The sequence below is a fragment of the Durio zibethinus genome, chromosome 11 (assembly GCF_047325235.1).
Source record: "Durio zibethinus cultivar Kanyao isolate XHJ-2024 chromosome 11, ASM4732523v1, whole genome shotgun sequence".
NCBI lineage: Eukaryota > Viridiplantae > Streptophyta > Magnoliopsida > Malvales > Malvaceae > Durio > Durio zibethinus.
The window spans coordinates 5945074-5969405 of record NC_143172.1 but is presented as its reverse complement, the minus strand read 5'-3'; the positions used below and the strand labels follow the sequence as shown (position 1 = coordinate 5969405).

Genomic DNA, 24332 nt, shown 5'->3' with positions numbered 1-24332 from the left:
CAGCCCCTTGTCTCTTCGGTTCAATGGGTCATGTTCACAAATTCTAAACTTGTACGTCAACTCAGATAAATCGAAATATACAAGGAAAAAAGTTTAATCCTAATTTTATCAGTATAGCCCGGCAATATAGATGCAAAGTGAAGAGAGAAATCAATCATTACGAGGGGATGAGAAACAGTAAAAGGGCCTAACAATTTGATGCTAGATAGAAAATCATTACAAATGAATCTGTGGCAAAATTAGCTAAAGGGATAAGAGTCCCTCACAGGCACTATTAAATAACGGTACAAACCTTGTAGTATCTCATTATTAGCCATTTAAGGCCAGGATTTAATGGCTTTTCAGCTGGCCATATCAGCATCTACAGCCATTGCCCTTTCTTCAGGAGCATGGCCTGCATCTGGTGCAGCCGTATCAGCAAACTGTGCTCCCGACTCTGTTGAAAAGGGGCTTCTAGCAGAAGCAGAGTCTATTTCCATAGCAGAAGCTTTGGGAGGAGAGGGAGGCTGGACATCTACCTGTGGATAAGCAGCCTTGTACCTTGCTCGTAGGCCTTCATCAACCAGTCGAACTCCACTCAACTGATTACCTAGTGATATCCATCTGCGGGAAAATAAGAGTGGAAGGAGACTGGTTAGAAGTGAAAACTTTTGGATACCAACAAATAAAGAAAAGGGCTTACTGGGCTGTAAAACACTAAACCGGCTAGTTACAATATAGTAGAATATGAGCTAGTTATTTATCAGGGGGAATTAATCATTAGGTACTGAAATGAACAAAATGTCAAATTTATTTAAGCCTTGAGACCTACTGGGTCCTTCTGTTTATCCTCAAAACATGCACTGTTGGCACCCTCTGAGTCTGATTGATGACAATATATTTGAATAATTTTGAAACAAGAAAAATAAGTCATGATAGCATACCCAGCATGAGTATTATGCATGCGAGCAAATAATTCCAGCTTCCTTGTCCTTGGACTTATCCTCTCCAGCATAGGGTACATCTGCAGGTTTACGTTTCCATTGAGGTAAGTTCTTGAACTACACAAAAGGGACATTGCAAGTACATAAAGCATTACAACAGCAATAAAGCTCAGCCCATTTATGTAATGAAAGGATCATGTAAAAAGCAACAAAGTGAAATTCCAAAAATCTGTAGGCATGGTCATCAGCATCTTTAAGCTAACATTCTGGCATCCAGTAAGTGTTAAACAAAAAATGGTACATATGGTCAAACTATCTAGGGTATGGAATATACGTTCTACAGACCTCATCTGGCTTACGGCTAGTCTCTCGAACCTCGGCAACAATGACATCAGTATCAATATTCTTGTTTATTTCTGGATTTCCCTTGATTCCTACAAGGCAATGTTCCTTACTATGGTTTAACCAATGACCTGTTCTCCCTGTTCTAATTATTCGCTGAAGTTGATTTGTTTTCACCCAAATAATCTCCTCACACCGCTTGTAACCCCAAAGTTCCAAACTGCAAGTAGCGTGATTGCTTTTAGATATATGAATAAAAAAATTCAAGGCTTTTCTCATCAAAAAAACAAACTACAAATTAAATATTAACATTAAGTAATGGGTGAAGTAAAGTACTTACCATTCACGTCCTAGCTCCATTGCCCGTCCGGTGACCCAAAGGAAGATCAGACCATCAGTCTGCAATGCAGGAACATTAAGATTGCGCATCTCATCATCGGCCATTGTTCCATAAGGCAACTCCATATGAATATCCCACGGTGGATCTGCCATGATGACACCAAACTGCCCCAAAATGTCCATTCTAAAATTCCGGATATCACAATTAATCCATTGTGGTTCACCTAGTTCCACTTCTGAACAATATTCAGCACGCAGAGGCTTTAAAGGTTTCTCAGGACCAAGATCATCTAGTGTTTGGTCAAGCTCATAATGGACATATTTGCATGTCTATCAAACAAGTTAGATTGGCATTACTCTCAAGTAGTAGTTGTAATAAGATGACATTAGAAAGAAAGCTTGTAAGAATTGTTGCAAGAAGTATAAAAAATTACCTTCATATGTCGGCACGTATCTAGAAATGAACAATCCCCTAAACTGATGTCAGTATGAGGAGCAATTATGCGCTTAAAATGAACCTGAAAAGAGTTATCAAAAATAGTAAAACAAGAATGCAAATAGGTAAAAGGCAGAGGATTGGGGGAAGTTCAAAACCAATGATAGCAGCAGTAGCACCACATAAGACATAACTATATACTATGACAACCATTTCCATGAATCTGATAAAGACACTATAAGTTAAAGCTCAACGATGCAACCCTTCAGCCTACTGGATATACCAAAAGATAGAATGATAGCACTAAATTTTCAATTTTTCATCACTACTAAGAGGTAAACCAGAGAGGTTTTTGGTAATTTTTATTTAAATATTGAGAAACTCTTCATTTTTTTTTAGAAAGAGATACAGTTTACTCTAAAATATAAACATGTTCGCATATTTTGCTGGACATCACTAAATTGTCAATGGAATCGAAGTGTATGATTTAGTTTATCCCTGATAAGCAAAGTGGCAACCATATGCATGCTCTTCCATTCCAACAAAAATAGGACATTTAAATTGTTACTGTACCTTCTTACATGGAAGAAAAGTGCCAGACTGCCTTCGACAGTCCTCCTTAGTTAAAGCTGAACAATACTCCCTTACTTGAGAACCACCTTTACTTTTAAACTATACCAAATCATTGAACAGAATCATCAACCAAATCAAGAACCAAAAAAAAAAAAAAAAAGACATTAAGAAAAGGAAGATGATATTATACACTGGGGTGGGGGTTTTTAGATATACCTTAGCAGCCACAGCAGTTTCCCTAGCCGTTGGGCGGTTAATGATGTTCAAAATCTCCTCGCCCGTCTTCGATTTCTGCATTTCCTTAAACGATTTCTTACTCAACAAAGCCTCCAAATCCTTCAAATCATCTTCCTCAGTTCTCTGTCTCTGCGCCGGTAAAAGACCACTGTTTGGCCCCATCGGCGGTCTTCCCATCATCCCCATTCCCCGACCCCGAGGGCCCGCCATTGCCCCACCCGGTGGATACATCATGCCAGGGTCTCCCCCTCCCATCCAAATTTCACTCGTGGGCCTCGGCGCCACCCACTCATTATTACTATTACTATTAAATTTCAAGCTATCACTGGCGTTCACGTTGTTTATCCGTTCCCTTTTTATTTGATTTTGAGGTTCTTCGGGTAATTCTCGAACTAACCGAGTTCGGTCAATGCCAAGCACCATGACTCTGCTTTTGCCGCCGACTACAAACTCTTCGATCTCGAGGCCGCCGTTATCCTCCGCCATTGACCTCAAAGCAATCTCCACCGCGAGAATGGCCCCCGAATCGCCTCCCAGTTCACGCATCGCAGCCTTCTCTGTCGCAGTCACATTCTCGTCGTTCTCTAACTTCCTCAAAACCGTCGACGAATCGATCGCTTTGAACGGTACTCTCTGAAGTAAACACTCCGCCACCATCGCTCTCACCACCAACAAAGGGTTGCCGCTCTCGTCAACGGGTTTGTCACCTTGTTCAGGTTTAACGAGGGCAAGTTGTTTTGGGTCAGGTACAGGGTGAGTTGACGGATGTTGGGGTAGGTGGGAGATCTTTTTGGGTGTGGGAAGCGGAGGAGTGGGAGAGAAAGGGCGGTGGTTGAAGGCCGAGACAAACCGGAGGGAGAGATCCAGGGTTGGGATGATATCAGGGTCCAGTCTTTGGAGGGAGGCAAGTAGGTCTAGGTGAGTTGCATGTTGGGTTTGGATCCGGGTCTCGAGTTGGGACCGAATGGTTTTGATGGTTGCTATTGTGCCTTCGCCGCCTGTGTGGGTCTCCATGGCTCTGCGTTTTGAGTTTTGCTGGGGTTTATCAGTTTATGTGCAGCTAAGTTGGGGATTAAAGGATGTTGGACAATAGTATACCGGTTAACTGCTTTCAAATCGATGTCTTGAATGTTTTTGATGGTTATTTTTATTTTTCGGCATTAAATCTGATATTTCAAAACATTGGAAACATCAATTTTTTCACTTCCAACAATTTCTCAAATTTTATTTTTAATTTTTGGTTTTTTAAATAAAAACAACCTATCAACATAGTTTTGTTTCCAATTTTCAAAAAAAAAAAAAAAAAAAGATAAAACACAAAAAAGAAACATCTCCAATCAATTAATTTGTAAATTTTTTTTTTTTTTTTGGTTTTTACCAGATATCTCTTAGTACCGCACTGGCTGGGTCTATGAACATAAAGAGTACACAACTAACGTGGCCATGAAAATTGAAAACCAGAATCGTAAGAATAAATGAAAATAATATCAATTTGCAACTGGTTGCATTTTAGTTGCTGTTTTTGGGATTGTGGTGAATGATGTCTAGACTCCAAACCTATTATCACAAGAGTCATATTGGACACCGAGCCTACAGCAATATGCTGAAATCTTTATTTCAATTTCATGTCTAAGACAAACTAAAAATCCAATGCCTTCTAAATGCAATAGGCGTACAGATGCTTTCATCTGCACTTCCGACTAACCAAGTTACACATCTTCAAGATTTACAGAGCAATAAACTGTAGGACCCTTAGGTGAACACTGGGCAGCCTTCAACCTCAATACCTTTGGCTGTTGGACAGCTAGCCAGAGGGCATCCATCTAGATCATTTCCCCACCAATCTAGACTGATATTTTCTAATCCCAAGAATAAATATATCAGCACACCCATAAAAGCAAGGCCAGCATCCAGTGAGCCGGAAAGCACATAATTGTATCGTTGCCATAAATCCGGTCTATACCTATATACAACGAAGCCAGAGAGGAAGCCAACAATGATCCAGGTAGTGTAGTTGACTGCAGTAGCTGGTGGCATATTACTTGTTGCACCTAACAGGACTGGCATGTTAATGAGCTTGATCCATTCTTGACGAGGGAAGGTCTTGGAGGCCAACCATACAAGAAGTGGAGCAATGGCTCCGGATAGGAAGAACCAATTGACAGCCTCATAAGTTCCCAAGTCTCCAAAAATTCTGCGAGGTGCTACTAAACCCCAGATAACTGATGCATCGTAAAACACAGTATCACTTGGACAAGTCCAGACGCTGTTGGAGGCTGTTGTGTCACAAATATCAGGGATGGTCTCCATCAGCCACCAGGCAGTTCCCAGGTACACAAAGCAAGCAATGAGAGTGCCCACGATCTAAGACAAGAGGAAGGAAGTGTTAATTTTGTGTGAACAAACATTCTGCACAAGTGTTCTTTTTGGTGATGTAAACAGACCTGTGCCATGAACATTGTTCTAGGCGGAATTTTCATATAGTGACCAAGTTTGAAGTCTTGCAGGAAGGTAACAGCCTGTGTCATACTTGTGTATCCATACACTTTGAAGCACATATTAGCGACTGGATATCCTGGATATATATACCCAATTATATATTCGGTGATGACGTTCAACCCTGGTGTCTGTAATCAGAAATTAATTAGGAAAGTAAAGCTGTTTAAACTGATTTATGTGAAGATAATTAAGGTTGGAGTATATAACATATACACTCTATAAACAACTTAATATGTTGCGAGTACAGCAGCTTATGATAAAAGATACCTGGTTTGTAATGGCTGTAATGATGCCAATTGGAAGTGTGAAAACAATGGCAATGCCACATGCTAGTAGAACTCCCCACCATGGAAGCTGAAGTTGGTCATTGTAATACTCGCAGGCAAATATGGTGGCAGCAGCGTTTACCAGAAGGATGCACACAAACCACCACTCAGGTACTTGCCTATACTTCCTCATGAGTCTGGTGTGTATGTCAATCTTTTTCTCCTGGAAACTAGCTTTACTTTGCTCCCATATTTCTCTGCAGTTTACAGTTAACGTGAACTTCAACATGCCATTTAAGACAAATTCAAGACTAATTGAAGGAAAATTTAGATTATATGAAATTACCTTCCATGGAAGAGCGCAACATGAACAATTGTAGCAGTTAGTGTAGCGAAACCAACACCGTAAGTCATTGCAAAAAATGTGCTAAGGTATAAAGGTCCTTCATTTTCATAAGCCGCGATGTCAAGGTGAAACTTAGAATCAATGATAGCTGTGATATTGTATTCTTGACCTGTAGACGTGAAGAGAGCATTGGAGAATATGGGAAAGGTTTTGGCCTGGTACACATTAAGCCAGTAGGTGGTGGGAATCAAAACATACATGATAAAGATAAATCCTACAGCAACATTTGCTGTGGCAAACCATGGGCTTGCGAGTGGGCTACCAAGATAAGAGGAGATGGTGAACCAATCCAACCCAATAGCACCTATTCCTAGCCCATGAAGACCTGAACCAAGTTGTTGGGCTAGAACCGATTGCGGAAATGTCCAGCAAATCCAAGAGAGGGAAGTTAACATTTGAAAGAGGTAGCCTGGGAAGACGTAGTAAGCAAAACTGCTAATGAATGCAATCAGGAAGAATTGGGTTCTGGTCACCCCACCCATGGCTCTCTCTTCCTTCTCGTGCAGAGCCCTGCCAACATAAATGTACAGTTAAGCTTCGTATGTTCCTAGCCCAACCAAAAATCTGTGGAGGACCTACATTCTTCCAGCCGGAAGGCCCAATAATGGGCCCACGATTTTCTTGTACGCTAATTTCATTTTCTATTGGCTAAAACATTATTTTTGTCTAATAAAGCTTTTATTTTTCCCCTTTAAAAAAGTACTATTCTGATTCACTTAAACCTTATTTTTCTAACCAATTTTAGTAGTGTTCATACAAAATAAGATTTTAATTAAACAAAAAAAAAAACATTTTAAGCACTCAATTTAATTTAATAAAAAAAACTTATTTGAGAATTTTGAAAAAAAAAGGAACTTTTTTAATATTTTAGCTTTTTTTTTCTCTTTTCTATTTGATAGGCCCTATAGTTCTCAGCCTTGTTGCCGGTAGTGACTAGGATCTGACATCAGAAACGTTTTGATATCCACCGAAGGCGAAAAAGAATTTTGGGGTTGACTGTTCTTCAAAAGAGTTCCAGCAGTTAGGCCAGCAGAGGTTTCCTAGAGGAATACTCTCAAGCTGAGCATAGCATGGCCATTAGGGTCAGAAAATCAAATCCGAATTAAGCCAACGCAGTTAGGCAAATGCAGAAAATTGCGAGAAAATATGTAGTCAAAATTCACGACTAGCACTACCCAAAGTCCCAGCTTAGGCTCCTTGAGGCCTTGACAGAGCCTTGTTATTTGTTGATATATTCTAATGAGGCCTGTCCTTATCAAAATGTCATGTTACTTTATCAGTACTACTAAACTATTACTGCAAGTTGCAACTATGGCCCATTAGGTCCAATCAGGAAGGGATTCCAATTATCATTGTGTTGTTACGCAACGGCCAACAGATAGAATAGGAACTCTTAGAAAAAAAAGAGTTAGGTATGTGTCTAGATACCAGCCGGTCTCAGATTCGCCACTGGACACCTAAGTTCACTGGAATCCAGGAATATCCAGGCCAACAATCGACACCGCAAACAAGATGAGAACATTGAATTATCATATAAAATCACCCATAATCAGATTACTAACCTGAAGAGAGAAACTTGAACAAGATTTGCAGGCCACCACATAGCTGCTGGTTCCACTAGGTACCTCCTGAATATACCAGCCTATCCGAACCCCAGCACCTACCATTGAAACCCACCAAACCATTTAAACCGAACCACCCAACACATACCAAACAAAAAAGAGCAACCTTTAACACTGACAATATTAAGGAAAAATTAGAAAGAATTAACCAAATAAGAACTGACCTGAGTCGTTATAATAACAATCAAGGAGACGAAGCAAGTAATGTGCTGCTTATAAAAAACCTTAACAGCCGTCACAACATGAATGGCGTAAACGCTGCCAGCTCCAGAGTTGGCAAATATTGTAATAAGAACATGTTCTTTCACATTGAAGGGCCCTGGATTCAAGGTGAATTCCGAGCTAGTTCCTTTGAAGAAAACGCGGTCTGTGATTTTTGAAGCCATCAATTGACCAAGAGGAACCACAGCAATCTGGGCAGAGATGGCCGTGATCGTTAAGGGTTCCGTACGGTACCAGAAGAACTGGTTAAGAAATGATAAGAGGACACATGAAATGGTGCCTAAGACCCACATTCGAAATGTGAGGACTGGTAGAGAAGGGTCATCTGTAGTTGGTACAGTTAAGGCCACTTGTCTGACGGGTGAGTTCTGATCCTCTTCTTCTTGCACATCTCTGACCTCTGCTTGAGATTTTGAGGCCATGGCCTGTGACGATGATGAGGAGGAGGATGGATTACTAACATCTTCATCCTTCTCATCTTTAGGTACTGCACAAAAACAGTTACTCAAAAAGAAAATGTTTCAGAAACATGAACAAAAGTTGCATCTACTTTTGTTGGGTTTTACAGGTTGAAAAAAGAGAGAGGGACTCACTGAGAGGAGCTCTTATCTCATCTTTGGATTCTTCCATGGCTGAGTCCTTTTCCTAGAACCTAGATGACTTGAGCAAAACGGAAAAACAAATGGATTCTTATTAACTATAGCATGTTAGAGCAGAAAATGAGGTCAGAGAGTCTAAAAGGAATCTTGGAGTCTCTACTGGCCTGACTACAATTGGGAATACTGGATTAGATGTAAAAATTCTGGGGTTGAATTGAAACTTTTGGCTGACATTACTAAAAATGTTTTGGTGATCAGTCTTTGCAGCTGCTGGTCCAGCTGGCCGTGATACACGTTTTTGCTTTATTCATTTCTGCAGGTAGTTTGAGAGAACAAATATAGAAAGCTTGTTTCGTTGAATGGAATTATAAAATCATTTTGGTAATGAATATTTTTGCAGTTTTCAAAATTAAAATTTCTATTAAAATAATGGTTGTCGTTATTAAATGATGTAACTTCCTTTTCAACTGACCCAGCAGAGAAACAAAATATTTTGCGGGATCAAGCCTCCAGTTCCAGAAATTTACTCCAAAGTAGGATCTTCACCAAACAAAGAAAGGTACAGAACTTCTCCAAGTAAACCAATGACAAATAACAAAGACTAGCATGAATATTCTATGTTGTTTCTCTTTCTCACTTCTACATTTGTTATTATTTTTTCTGTAACTAAACAGAGATAAATATTCCTTGTCTTAAGAGTAGCTGATTCCTGCACATTCAACAATCTTGTCTTTTAGCCACGTTGCAACTCATCAACCATATGTTCCTTGTTTGCGGCTCAAGACTTGGCTAGCCAAGCCAAGCCTTTTTTTAGTTTTATAATACAAATAATTTGGTAATGCAATGTAAATGTAAATGAATTGAATTATTAATTAATTTTGTTATATGTCAATTTATTTGTTTAATTAATAAATTTTAAAATATTAATAACAAATTTTTTGTTAGAGTTCATTATCATTAATAAATAAACATAAACAAATAAAAATGAAACTTATTCATTAATTATTAGTGGAGCACTTTATTTATTTATATTCCTATTTGATGGGTTTCATGATCTATCTAATAAACACAATAGCATGATGTTAATGATTTATATGAAATTTTTTTGGTAAAGATTATAATTAAAAATGATTAAATAAAAATTAAAAGTAAAAGTAAAAAAAATTATAGATTAAAAAGTTTTGTTATATAGATTAAGTGTGTAAATTTTTAAAAAAATTTAATAAATTTTGATATATTTTTCAGATAAGACATGTTTTATAAAAATATTAATAAAATTTTTATCATTAAATAAGTCTCAATCAAATTTAAATTATAAATAATATATTTAATTTTTTATACATATTATTGATTTTATATTAAATTTTATTAAATTTTTTAAATTCACAAATTTCACTTTAAAAAATTTATCTAAATTTTTATCCACGTGAACATACTCGTAATTTAGCAGGAAAATGTACTTATTATTGAGTATGGAGATTAACCCTCCTTTTTACTGAAATTTTAGTGTGTATTTGGCTAAATCTACCAATAAAAAAGAATTTTGTTTGAGCCTTTGTGGACCAACTTACAAGGACACACCAAGAAAAGAAAGATTTTACCTTTGTCCGGCAGGACCCCTTTGATTATTTTGCTCCGGAAATTTGGAGCCACATTAATAGACATGTGACGAGTCTATTTATGATGATGTACTCAAAACCAAAATGATGTGGTCGAAATGGGGAAAAAGAAAATGAATCGTTTTATAAGAAAAAATTTAGAGATAGATAAATTGTTTAATTTTTTAGATCAAAATAAAATGTATCATATTTAATAAATTAAAATAAATGATTGTAAATCGTATATTTAAAATGATTCTAACAAATAATCATCTACATAATTCGAATCTAAAATTATATTTTTATAAAAAAAATTAATCTTAACTAATTGAATCAATTACTTATTAGTAATTCTTTATAGAATAGTAATTAGCAAGTGAAGAAAGGTTTGACCTTCATAAAATTAGATCAATAATATGAATAATTAATTAAGTGATTTTTTTTTTATTATTTGTAATTTGGAATGTAGCTATATGAATAACGAATCGAGTGATTATTTTTTTTTATTTTTATAAAACAAGGTTATTAAGTCTCAAACTAAAGTTAGAATAGACCTATGGCATATATATTTATATGAAAACAATAACAATTAGCAAAATCCCAAACTTAACATTTTTCTACAAAATTTTAGTTTGAGACTTTTCCTTTTGCCAATAGTTTAGTAACTTTGATGTTTAACGTGGTAGAGTTTAGTGGACATGGAAATTGAAAAGAAAATGGCAATGGCAGATCGGTAATTTGCCAACGATTTCATGTCAGCTGATGAACTAAAACCTCCCATGTATTGAGTATTGTTATTTCCTCCCTAATTTTCTCTCTTACATCCCATTGTTATTAATATTCAATTTTTTATTCATCACATCTTAAATTTAAAATACAAATTTATTAAAAATCTCATTTCCTCACATTCCATTTCTTTTCTCTTCTCAACTAAAAATTTAACGGATTTTAAGTCTGATCAAACTAAATTCAAAGAAAATTTTATTTATTTAAAATTAAAAAATATAAAATCAAACACAAATCATTTGTTCCTTTTACTTTTTCATTTGATTTGATAATAAATTTCATAAAATTTTATGTTAAAATATTTGGATACAATTTAAAATTTTATAAAATAAATTTTTAAAAATTTTTAAAAATAAATGTTTGATGATTTTAAAAAACTTTAGAAAATTTAAGACCTTTGAAAATGCATATTTGAAATTTTATTTTTTTGACAATTTTTATAAATTTTCTAACATCTATTTCAAAAACTTTCAAAAATAAAATTTTGAAATGAAATATAAAAAATAAAAAATAATTATCTAATAAATATTTAAATAATTTTATTATAAATTTAAATTTTAAAATATATATAAAAAAAAAAAAGTGGGATGCAAATTGCAGCACTCTCATGTAATTTTCATCCCCTAATCAGAAAAAGTGAAAAACCCACCGAAGTCCGACACAACACCGAAGTGAAAAGCCTAGACTCCCCCTTCCTCTCTCTCGCTCTCTCTGAGGAGTGAGAACTGAATTATCGACACCAAAGGACAAAAAAGGAATCAACACGTGCCACTCCTTTCTGTTCATCCCTTTTCTTGTTCTTTCACTGATCTCCTCGATTGATCATTGCATTACATCATTCACTGTCTTAAAATATTGGGATTTTCTTTAGCTTTCTTCTGATAACTGGGTTTTCTTTATTCTGTTTAATGTTGATCTTTTCATGGTAGTCTCTTCTTTAGCTCTACAGGGTTTAACATTGTCGTATTCATTTTCTGAACATCATCTCTTGTTCTTGAATATCTGGGTTTTTCTTTTGTGAGCTTGACTAGTTTTGATTATTGGCTTTTATACTTCTTTCTTTTGTATCAAAAGCTAGTTTTTAATTACTGGGTTTAAGCTTTTAACTTGTTTCTTCAACCTGATCTTTTCTTATTGTTCAATCGGGTATCTACTTTTATCCATTATTAACAGCGAATTTATGGCACCGGTGCTGTCTTTTTCATTCTCTTTATCAATTATTTTCCTTGTCTGTTATATCTTATCTTAGATTATTATTCGGTATCTTAAATCCTCACTGTCTTACGCTTTCTTTTAACATTTCTTAATTCACATTTCAAGTACTCTATTTTGGTTGTGGGTGCACTTATTTTGGCAAACAAAGGTTGATTGGCAGTGTTTATTGTATAGTTCGTTGGTATATACAAGGTAAGCTTTTGATTGATTTTACTATCTTTGTTGTGATATTCATTGTTTTTGGCTTGAACATTGATGAATCTGTTTTGTTTCTTTTCTTATGGTTTAAGAGAAGTTCTTTCTTTCTTTCTTTTTTTTGGAGTAGCAAAGAGTTGAGTTTTATAAATAATTGCCAAATGGCGGAAATGGTTGGACGAAGGTTGTACAGTTGCTGCAATTGCAGAAACCAAGTTGCTCTTCACGATGATGTTATAACCAAGTCTTTTCAGGTGGGGAACTCGATACTAATTTTGCTGCATTTATACCCTTCTGCTGGATTTATTGTTACTGATTCCATTAATAGATTAAAAAGATGATCTTTTTCAGAGGCTGTCAGGAAAAATAAAATGGAAAACTAGAAATTTGCTTATCCCTTTAAATGTTTGCTCAAAATGTATTTTCTGTCATTTCGAAGTTAGAGCTATCTGTTGCATTAGGTTCAACTAAGTCAAACTTCATTTCATTTTCTACTTTTCTTATAAGCATTCAATAGATATACGGACCAAAGGTTCATTTACAATGTGAATTTCAGGGGAGAAATGGTCGAGCCTTTTTGTTCTCCCATGCAATGAACATAATGGTAGGTCCTAAGGAGGATAGACTGATGACTGGTCTTCACACGGTGGCTGATATCTACTGCTGTGATTGCCGTGAGGTGTTGGGATGGAAATATTAACGGGCTTATGAAGAAATTCAGAAGTACAAGGAAGGGAAATTCATTCTTGAGAAGTTAAAAATTGATAAAGAGAACTGGTAGTACCCATGTAAATTTTCTGGATGATTCTCCTGATCTAGCAAGTGTATGGATGCCTTTCTGTGCTTTTCTTCTTCCCAATTGAAAATATTCGCGTATTGTTCTTCCCTGTGCATTCTTGTTGTTTTCCTTGAGTGGATATTGTGCTGGATATTATTCATTTTGTTAATAAAATTGTGAATGATTCTCTCAATAGTGCCTGTATTTCAGCATGTTATTGAATCTGCATTTGGTATATTTTATTCATTTCTAACATATCCTCATCATGGATTAACATATTGTTTGTATGACTTCTGTTTTCTGAATGTGACTCAATATCATAAACTAAGGGATGTTATTGGTAATCTGTGATCATTTCGATTCTTTTAGTCTGCAGCCGCAGCTTCCTGTTTATGGAAAGTAAAATTGCATTTACAACTATCATAATGTGGCTTGAAATATATCTTCAGTGGCATTTTTATACGCTCCTTTGATTACTAGGATATATTTGTAAGGGTGAGCCTAGACCAGATGTGGGATGTGATGATGCACGTGGAATAATTGAGGAACTTGTGTTGTTGTCTTGTCAGTAGAAGCAAATAACCCAAGTTATGTGCTACAAGTGATTATTGTAATTGGCAAGATATCATTTGTGGTAGAAAGAAATATTTCATGTTTGAGATTTGAGGCTGGTTATTGATATTTAGCCAATTTTAATGTTTGTTATCGAGATCGACTTGCTCAAATATTAATGCATAGTATTTGGTTTTAGTGAGAACATATGTTTCTGTTTTAAGATTATATTTTTATGGAAACTGGAAAGACCTGGTTGATGTATAAGGTGTTTTAGATGTTTTGATGTGTATATATGGGTTATTTGAAGCATCTGAGTTTTCAAACTTTTCAGCATAGAATCAGTGTTACAGCACCATTAGTTGTTCACGCATCTGGGGTCCAACGCCAATTTATTCCCCGTTGGAGGAGCAGATGAGAAGGAGACCGGTTGAAGTGCATAATTAACTGGGAAATAACTGGATGGAAAGAAATGGCAAAGGCTGAATCTTCATATTAGATCGAAATTATAGTTTTTCCCTAATTGCTGATGCTAATTTTCAGCATTTTTTTATAAAATTATAAGCATCAAATACCGAAGTGGCTTCACTAAAGCAAATTGTTCAGCTTGTTGGAAGCACAGCGTCTGCGATTATTTATGATAAATCTCTAGTTCAGTAATACAAGTCGCATTGATTCAGTCTACGGAACATTGATATTGAGCTTAAAGCTTACAAAATATGACTAAGAGCGTTTATGGCCTGATTTTTTATCCCAACAAAAGCGTAAGACCATATGCATTTGCTCTACTGGTCAATTCTGGTTATGGGATTCGACAATTTAACAGGTTCTAGCTTCTATTTTGATAATGTGGGCAGGTCCAAAAGTATCGTCATCTGATTGATGCAGCTTTTGGGGGCCGCCCGTTTGTCCCTACTCTCTTTGGTTTTTGTTGGTGGGATAATATTAATATATATGGATCCTGAAAAATCAACTGCACAAAAGATTTGAGAGACGGAGACGGAGAAGAAATATCGCTACTTTAATACAGAAGAATCTCATAATTGAAACCAATAATAATTGACAAGAAAATACAACTAAAAACTGGCGTATTGCTACTCCTACTGCTACCTCCCTAGTGAGACAGAATTAGACAATGGCATGCACAATCATATTGTCAATTTTGATTGTCTGCTTTTAGGCTATCAACGCCTCTTAAAACCAAAGCACCTGTCCTGCTGTAGCTAATCAAGCAGAAAGCACGTGTTCTACATTTTGAAAACTAATAAGCAGAGGTTCCCCATGTAAACAAATTCAAAGGAGCCCACTCTAGTTTGTCTTTTTATCAGATAATAATAATAAAAGGGCCACAACTTTTCCATATTACTGTCAATGTCTTTTTTTATTAGTATAATTTTGGGGGGAATGGGATTTTTTTATTTTTGAGTAATGAGATGTATTCATCATTAACTCAAATGCTTAGGAGTTGTGATCTTACTAAGAACTTTTTGCATAGTAGTATCATATTAATGCAAAAGTAGAATTTAAACATTTTATCTTCAACACACAAATTTAGTTAATCCATTGCTCAAGAGGTATTGAATTTGAGTGTTAATGAAAAGAAGTATAGTGGCATCATGCAATAAAAAAAGGTGTGCTCTGTTTTTTCCAGAATAATAAAGGTCATTAAAGACTTTTATGACATATTTGATGTACAAAGAGTATAAATAAAATAAAATAAAATATTATAAATAATATTATATTAAATAATATTATTTTATTTTATATTTAATATGCATGAAAAGATTAAAATATAATAATTTTATTTATTGATTAAAATTTTTATTAAAAATTTGTATAATTTAAATTATTAATATAATTTTTAAAAATATAATAAAACATATAAATTCAATTTCATAAATTAAAATTAATTCTTTTTGTTTTAAAAAAGATGATTAATATTTTTTATAATTTTATTTTATTTTTTTTTAATTACAAACCAAACATAATATAAAAATAATCATCATATCTCAATCTATTATCCTATACATCAAGTATGCTCTTAGAATCACAAATCAAGGTATCAACGATGAATCAATGGACTAAAATCAAACAATAAACCAAATAAATGAAATCTGTCAACAAATGATTTCTTCCAATGCAACAGTCAGCTAAAAAAAAAAGCAACTATCACAAGAATCGCTAGCAAGGAAAATATTTGCACATCACATAACAGATACTTTCTTCTTTGTTATCCACCTCTTTTGGGCGTTTTCCATTGCTTCTTCTCTCAACCTCATGAGCTCTTGGAAATACTGGTGAAATTGTGAATCAATCGCATCAAGCTCCAACTTCAGCTCGTCAAACTTATCCTGGTCTGCTAAGGATAGAGAGCAGATGCTTGACAAGCTCATATCTTGAGATGCAAAAGAACAAGAATCCATTAAGGATGTGTCAGAGTACTTTACGGAGTCGTTTATCACAACAGATACCCCAAGGTTTTCCTCATCACCGGCCTCTTTATGCCCGAGATGATTATAAGCCTCGGTATCTAAACCAAACCCATAGGTGCTTGAACCTTTATAGCACTCACCATTACCATAACCAGAAGACCCCGTTGGTTTGTTATCGCTCCCATCTGAGCCTACCATTCCATCAGATTCAGCTAATATTTCTGAACTGACAGATTTTTGGGTGTCTTGACAATTTGCAACAGCCCACTCTGAGAAAACTTCTTGCTCACCAACTGTCTTAATAATGGCTTGACTTGGGTGGCATAAGCCATCTTGTGGGAGTGAAATGCTTCCAGATGAAGGTTTCCAGCATGATACAAGCTTCATGATCATGCTATCAATCAACTCTGCAATGACAGTTACATCTTCATTTGACAAATCAAGTTGTTCAACCATCTCCTCAGCGATTGAAATAGCAGTATCAGAATCTAGATAAAATGCAAAATGGATATTCCTTGCCCGACCTGTTAAAAGACACCGTAGTGCATAATGCTTTTTTCTTTTTTAGAACATAAATAAGAGAGTTAGACTTATTTTTTATAGTAGATTCACTTACCACATTGATCAGCAATGCGCAAGGTCAATAAGATTGTATTATCATCATTTTTCTCCCCTTTTAACCTGAATTCATTATTCTCTGTGAAACACCGTAGCTCAAGAGTTACGGACCGAGGAGTTTCTTTGATGCTTTTTGTAGAAGAATTGACCAGAAGCTTTTTAAAGTTAGGATCTGTGTCCATTGGATGAGGTTCAGACTCGACCAAGTTTACTAAGTTGGGCATAAGATTTGGTAACTTCAGTGGACCACTGGGAACTTCTTTGGGAGTTTCAACCAAAAGGAAAGGATCTTTCAAGATCTCCACAGCTGGCAATCTCATAGATGCTGGAAGAAGACATTTCTCAATAAACTGCTTAATTTGGGGATCATTCACTTTACCAAGGGAAGCAGGTTTAATACCCTGCAGGGAAAGAAGTTGAGAGAGTTTAAACAACCAGTTAAAAGAGAATTGTGGGAAGATGTGAAGTATTGGAGACAGTTGTCAACTTACAGAGGTAACTTTCTTAAATATTTGTGCTGGATTTTTGCATTCATTATAAGGATATTCACAAGTAACCATCTCCAACATGCACAGGCCAAAAGAATATATGTCAACAAGTTCATTATATTCTTCATCATAAAGCTCTGGAGCCATGAACTCAGGAGTGCCTGTACAAACAAAAAAGTATTACAAATTTCAACCAAAATGGTTTAGCTGAAGTTACAGCATTACTTATTTTTGAGAAAATGAAGTACCAATTACACTTCGGGCTGCAGGTTGCTGCATGACGGTTGCCAACCCAAGATCTCCGATCTTGACTTCTCCATTATTTCCATTTACAAATATATTATCACATTTTAAATCTCTATGAATGATCGGAGGATTGTGACTATGAAGATAGTGTAAACCTCTAAGGATCTGCCGTGCCCAGTTCTTGATGGCCTTCAAATCAACATTCTTATGCTTCTTACGATATCTATAGGTGAAAGCAAATCTCAGTATATTATAAATGAATGATAAGCCAGGCAGAAAAGAAGTTCATGGACTCACTGCCTCAAACTCCCCGAAGTAAACAATTCTGTTATCATGTTGATCGTCTTGTTCTTATCATCCACCCAGGAGTTGTAGAACTTCATAATATTTTCATGTTTCAATGACTTCAAAAGGTGAACCTCTGAATATAATCTTTCCAGCTGTTCAGGTGTCTGCAATACTTCTTCAATATTGACTTGGTTCCATGCAACCTCTATTCCATCAGCTTCATCAAACCCCTTGTAACTACAAATAAAAAGGTGGCAGACAAATCAGAACAATTAATCAAACACAGATTCCTATCAAAGTAATCTAAGTTTAATCTAAGTTTAAAGAAGATGGGTCTTGAAACCATACACAGTCTTGAATGCTCCCTTCCCCAGGGTTTCATCATACTGGAGGAATAAAAACAAAACAAACCAAAAAAATTGTATCACTAAATCCGAAAGAAAAAAACTAATTTAAATTCTAATAAAGCAAACTATTTAAGGAAAATATAAAAATTTAAGAATATATTGGGGACAACATTGGCATCTTGGTTAGCCATACAATTGTGTTAAGCTTAATTTTGTTAAAGGCATTACTGTAATCAAATTTTGTCATGTTCATTAAAATAGAAGTAGAAAAGGCAATTATTTCACCTTTGCAATAAAAAGCAAAAAGAATGACTTACAAGAGCTCTAAAAAGAGCTAAAAATGAGATATTTTCAAACTTAATAATTTAGTAGAAGCTAAGGACAATCAAATTTGCTTAAATTCTGGTCAATTGATTGCATTACTCAACTTACGCTGTTTGGTTGATAAGAAAATTGATGAAAAAAATTACCTTGGACAGTAATTTATCAAAATTCATACTAACTTAAGCCTAAGCAGTATTTGATTATTTGTAAGAGTTCTACAATTTCCTTCAGAATTAGAGAATTACAAGTCAAATTGCTTTTCTCCAAATTTCTTGGCAACCAAACAGATACTAGGTAAACCTAACAACGCAAAATTGAATAAAAATAAACAAAAAAAAAAGATTTCGGAGCCAAAAAATCGTACCCGAACGTACCGACCCGACGGATCTTTCTCAGCGAACTCAAAATCATCAGCCGCCTCCATTATTTTTTTCTATGTACAAAGAACTAACCGATAACACAACCACAAAACCCGATCGAAATTTCCAACAACAACAGCCAAAATAAAATTCATAAAAAAAGAAAAAACAAAATCTTAGGGAAAAAGGCAGAAAACGCTATTAGAGGTCAATTTTGACGCCGATTGGAAGCGAAGACGACGAGAAGAGAATCTTTAGTTTTTCAGAGAATGCCTCACAAGCTATCGAGTACGAATCGAATGCCGAACGGAATCTGAGCCGGCATCCAACGGCCACGATCAAACACATATCTTCCGGAGGTTTACGATACTCCAATTCCATACGGTTATTTCTTCGTTGATTCGATTTTCTCTTTATTTTTATACCAATCCCAAATTCTCCCCCCATAGTGCTATCCGCATTTTAATTTCCCCCTTCTTTTCTTGGAATTGTGAGATTCTGAGGCAACAGGAATTCTAATCACTGGAAATTTTGGAGAGGAAAGATTAAAAAATTAAAAAGTTTACAAAGGAGTAGGGCAGGTTAAAAATTAATAAAAAAAAACCGTTACTTTAAAGAAGCATAAACGCAGCCATCATTATCGCCAACTGCAATACGGCACTACGGGATTTTGGGAGTGGGTGGGGGAGAATCACACGCGCATGTTGAGGAGCGTGTGTTTGGGGTAGAGTGTTTAAAATGGATTCTACCGATTTTCAGGGGACAGGGAACTCCGGTTTTAATTGCCGTACCAAGATGCTGGGAGGGTGAAAAAAAAAATAGAAAAATTTAAAAATTGATTTGAGTTTGAAATATTTAATTTAGTTTGGATTGATTTTTTTATTTGATTTGAATCAATTTTAAATGTTAAATATATATATATTATGTTTGAATATAATTTTATATTAAAAATTAAAAAAATTAAATGGAATCTAATTATATATTTTTTAAATTTTTATAAAATAAAAATAATAATTTTATATCAAAATTTATTTAAATATATTAAAATTTTATATTAAAATAATATATAAAAGTAACAAATAAAAAATTAAATTTTAAAAATTGATAAATCAAAAAAATTAATTTAATTTAAATATTATAAAAATTCAATTTAAATTTGAATTAATTTTTAAAAATTTATAATATTATATAATATTTTAAAAAATTAAATTAAATCTAATTCAATTTGGACTATTATCACTTTTATTATTGGAGAGATGTAGAATTCTTTGTTGTTGGGGGGAATTCTTTTCCTCCTTTAATTTGTTTATATGATTTTTTTTTCTTTTTTGCTTTTTTTATACTAACGTTCTTAAAGTTGATTCATCGTTTGGTTTTATATGAAAATTCTCATTCTTCTTAGGCACCATTTATTTGATTTATTTGTTTGTTTTTTCTTTTTTTTTAATATATTTTTTTTATTTTTGTAAATAATAAATAATTAAAGCATCAATAAAAATTAAAAATATTAAATTTAAATTATTTTTAATGTAATTTTATTTATTTTTTCTTGATATAAATAATCATTTTGTAAGAATCCATATGGTGAGTAATTTTGGTGCAATAAAATTTATTCTCATCGCATCCTATTTGAGTGCTAATGTCGTTTTAGTTCAAACATAATTTTATTGAAAATGAATCCATTGCACTTCAAGTGAATACCAAGCCATACTTAATTCTCCTTAGAAAAAAAATTGCATATAAAATTATAAATATTTTGATCTATTTTAAGACTTAAAACTTGTATTTTTCAAAATTATTTATCAAAATTATAATACTTTTGTCATGAAATAAAATGGGTGAACATTCATCTTTTAATGATAATTGTAAATCATGAAATCATTCTCAATAATTATTAAAAAATTTAGTAATTTCAACTTAATAAACATTTGGATATCAAAGTGTTTCAATTTGAATATGCCTTAAACGAATCATTTCAAAAAATAAATGAAAAGGAAAATGAAAAAAAAAATCCTTACTTAAAATTGAAGTAAGCGAGATTAGTAAAATAATTGAATGAACAAAGCTAACAAAGATTCAAGTGGAAAAACCGTGAATTATATATCAATATTAGTAAAAATTATTTTAAAAAATAAATTAATGTGTATAAGGTAATGCATATTGTACTCACTCAATGGCAAAGTTGGTTGTTTTCCACTTCAATTTTTTCAACCTAGACATTATTTATAACATTGTTAATCACAGAATTAAAGGAAAATTAATGTAAAAGTTTAAATCTTAACTAGCTAGGTTCTAATAACATATTATTGTTTGTTGGTGAGTGCACATGTCACGGGCTTAAGGAAGAGTCATGAATCTCACATCGAATATAATAGGAGGGTCACTGGGGGATAAAAGGGTTCACACCACTTCTATCTTGTGAGGCGCTCTTTGTAGGATAAAACCATGAGATTAGGGTGGTCAGAGCAAACAATACCTCACAATGGTGTGAATCGTGACAGGAAGACTGATCTGGGACGTCGGATGAGTGGATGCTCGGGTCTCGGAGCAGCGCGGGTTCGAAGCTTAAGTTTCGACCCGTGACAAGTGGTATCAGAGCCAGCCTTAAACCATGTGGTATCAGAGCCAGTCCTAAACCGTTCGATCCACGCCGAGCGCCTCGAGGGAGGTAAGCAGGGTGGTCAACCTCCGTGACGACAAAACCGTAAGGCCAGAGGGGCTAGAACGGATAATACCTCACAAAGGTGTGAATCATGGCAGGAAGGTTGATCTGAGACGTCGGATGAGTGGATGTCCGGGTCCCAGAGCAGCGCGAGTTCGAAGCTTAAGTCTCGACTCGTGACAAGTGGTATCAGAGCCAGCCCTAAACCGTTCGATCCATCCCGAGCGCCTCGAGAGAGGTAGGCAGAGTGGCCAGCCTCCGTGACGAAGACGTTACGAGGTTGGGTGAGGGAGAATGTCACGGACTTAAAGAAGAGTCCTAAATCTCACATCGAACATAATAGGAGGGTCACTGAGGTATAAAAGGGTTTACACCACCTCTGCCTTGTAAGGCGCTTTTTGTAAGACAAAACCGTGAGGTCAGAGGGGCCAGAGCGGACAATACCTCACAATTATGTGAATCGTGACAGGAAAGTTGATCTGGGACGCTGGATGAGTAGATGTCTAGATCCCGGAATCGCACGAATTCGAAGCTTAAGTCTCGACCCGTGACACACACACACACTAGGCAAATAGTCTCACATTTCTTGCTGGATTGTCCATTTGCAGTTTCAAGAGCTGCTCCTGCGTGATATAAGATTATGTAAAAGGTAAGTATTATGATTTTTATGGCAGATGCTTCAACATTTTGTAATTTGTATTGGTTTAAGCCCCTCAATCCGCTCGTAATAATGAGAAAGAAAGGAAAAAATTAAAAGGAGGGGAGATGCGTCAGGAGAGATACCTTCCTGGCTCTAACCTTGTAAATTGAGCATTCCAGTTTTTGTTCAAGCTCTTCTAAATCCTAACATTTTATGGAATTCCACTCACTGCCATTGAGGTGGTTCAAGCTCAGTTCCAAACGATGGTTTTCTTCTTTTAGTTTCTCAGACATACTTTGCTGCAAATTCATGCATTTTTAGAACGAAAATCATCAAAATTAAAGTCTGTATATTCAAAATGTTTCAAAATATATATAGACTAACTGAGAAAGATTTTACCAAGTCACTCTGTTCAGGAGTTTGAGTCCCTTTGCCAAGTTGATATCTTTTGATGATTTCTTCCATGCTATAGGATAAAAAAAAAAACGATCATCTTCAAACAAATCCAAGTATTTTGAGGAGATATGAAACATAGCGAGAGAGAGTGAAACTGAAATGCTGGAACCTTTGTGGTTGAGTGCAGTAGTGAAACAACTTCCCAGTGCTTGAGAAGATAATGAGGCCAATTTGAGCATCGCAAAGCACAGAAATTTCATGGGCTTTCTTAAGCACACCTGCTCGACGTTTTGAGAATGTAACTTGCCTGCAAGTTTTGTCCTTAACTAACTTCATCTCTATCTTGCTACGCCCCATGGTTGCACCACCCCCCTCCACTTCCTCTTCTTATGAGAGACAGAGAGAGATAAATATAGAGATTTGAGAGACAGAGAAGGTTGCTCTTTTTTCTGTGCTAAAATTTTCTACAAATGACTTGAACCAAAGTCGGACCAGAAGTATATAAAGCAAACTTAGATTAACTTTGAAGACAAACCCTTGAGATAGGATTTTAAGGAATGGCTGTTTGAAAATTGTCAAAATTGCCTAAAGCAAAGTTTTCACTCAAGAAACACTTGGTATTGGCTAAAATACCTCAGACACAAAAAAAGAACTTTGACCATACCTGCTGGCAACTAAAAGACCGTCATATATATTAGTCTATACAGCAAGGAAAAGGGTGTTTAAATGTTTATTTTCTTAATATTGATTTTGAAGGTTTGTTTCATGTCCACTTCAACCTTTTCAGCGACCTTTTGATCAGTTCCAGTCCTTCGAATAAAAAATGCATGATAGAATTATCAAATCTCTCTCTCAATTTTTTAGAAGATCATGCAATATGGGATTCACTATTTCTTTCTTTGGAAGAGAATCTTTTGTCTATTTCAGGTTCGTTTGACCACAAACTGCTCCATTTTCTTTGCTTAATTCTGGATATATATATATATATATATAGAGAGAGACACACACACATATACTTATACATATATTTATATATTCAAAGGCCAAAGGGATGTTCTAAAGCGTGTTTCAACGATGATGTTCACGTCCATTCTGATTCCGTTTCCTTCTCAACTTGAAAATCTCAAGTCTAGTTCATCGAATGATTGGAAATATGGAATGCATTTTGGAATTCCCGTATGCTAAAATAAACATGATGAGCCAAATTTGTTCGGCTTGCAAATTGTGAAACAATTTTCAGAACCAAATATGAAAATTTCTTTATTGGTACAGAAACTAAGGCAGCTTTGATGCTGTAGTTGACAGATTCACAACACTAGAGGTGTCCATGGACTTTGCCATGCCAGGCCGGGTCAGCTTCTAAGGACCCGGTTCCCATGAGACGCGTCTAGGTTCCGATTTGCATCGAAACTCACTTACTCGAAATAACAAATATTGGACTTGTTTTAACATAGACCAATTTAACTGATATAACATAGACCAATTTAACTGATATAAAAGCCCGAATCATATACTCATCAGATACAATTTTTATTTTGGAAATTCTACTTGCATCATATTTATCACTTTATATATCTTATATCTAAATACATCACAAATTCAAAACTCAATTTTTTATTTACTAAATACACTTAGGGACGACAATCAACCCCGTCCCCGACGGGTTCTTGCCCGACCCGACCTTATGGGGTCGGGTTTTTTTTTTTTGAATTTCGGTTTTCAGGTCGAGTCGGGTCGGGTATGCCTAAAACCTGACCCAACCCGACATTATATAAAAAATTATTTTTTAATTAATTAATTAATTATTTATTTATATATATATATTTTATATAATGATATTTTTAAATATTTATATTTAAAAAATAATATTTTATTAATTTTAAAGTCGGGTACGGTTGACATAGTGTCAGAGTCGAGTCGGATTCGGATATAAAAAATCGGGTA

The 24332-nt window shown here is 34.9% G+C and overlaps 3 protein-coding genes and 2 pseudogenes across 5 annotated transcripts; 1 reads left to right on the top strand and 4 right to left on the bottom strand.

The window, feature by feature from the left end:
- Positions 1–127: 127 nt before the first annotated feature.
- Positions 128–4295, bottom strand: MTA (mRNAadenosine methylase). Its single transcript, XM_022882233.2, has 7 exons — positions 2830–4295; positions 2614–2712; positions 2039–2122; positions 1606–1934; positions 1269–1485; positions 924–1003; positions 128–603 (listed from the first exon to the last, which is right to left on the bottom strand). The coding sequence occupies exons 1-7, from the start codon at positions 3862–3864 to the stop codon at positions 342–344; spliced, it is 2106 nt and encodes a 701-aa protein (XP_022737968.1). The 5' UTR covers positions 3865–4295; the 3' UTR covers positions 128–341.
- Positions 4296–4442: 147 nt separating this feature from the next.
- LOC111289970 (oligopeptide transporter 7) lies at positions 4443–7936 on the bottom strand. The gene is made up of 6 exons (XM_022881340.2): positions 7808–7936; positions 7584–7681; positions 5962–6531; positions 5617–5872; positions 5295–5477; positions 4443–5214 (listed from the first exon to the last, which is right to left on the bottom strand). Exons 2-6 carry the CDS (start codon positions 7622–7624, stop codon positions 4603–4605), a joined length of 1662 nt encoding a protein of 553 aa, XP_022737075.2. The 5' UTR covers positions 7625–7681; positions 7808–7936; the 3' UTR covers positions 4443–4602.
- On the bottom strand, positions 7752–8495 carry LOC149516014 (oligopeptide transporter 7 pseudogene; annotated as a pseudogene).
- Positions 8496–11529: 3034 nt separating this feature from the next.
- Positions 11530–13229, top strand: LOC111290699 (protein yippee-like At4g27745; annotated as a pseudogene). Its single transcript, XR_016346676.1, has 4 exons — positions 11530–11613; positions 12169–12255; positions 12389–12512; positions 12815–13229. The product of XR_016346676.1 is annotated as a protein yippee-like At4g27745 (transcript).
- A 2413-nt stretch (positions 13230–15642) lies between these two features.
- Positions 15643–19274, bottom strand: LOC111290471 (serine/threonine-protein kinase WNK8-like). 2 transcript variants are annotated; one of them, XM_022881789.2, is made up of 7 exons: positions 18696–19256; positions 18009–18046; positions 17670–17897; positions 17375–17595; positions 17130–17287; positions 16637–17039; positions 15643–16544 (listed from the first exon to the last, which is right to left on the bottom strand). In XM_022881789.2, exons 1-7 carry the CDS (start codon positions 18753–18755, stop codon positions 15793–15795), a joined length of 1860 nt encoding a protein of 619 aa, XP_022737524.2. In that variant the 5' UTR covers positions 18756–19256; the 3' UTR covers positions 15643–15792. The 2 variants fall into 2 exon arrangements, with proteins under 2 accessions (XP_022737524.2, XP_022737525.2); XM_022881790.2 differs by lacking the exon at positions 18009–18046 and having other exon boundaries at positions 18696–19274.
- Between the last annotated feature and the right edge of the window lie 5058 nt (positions 19275–24332).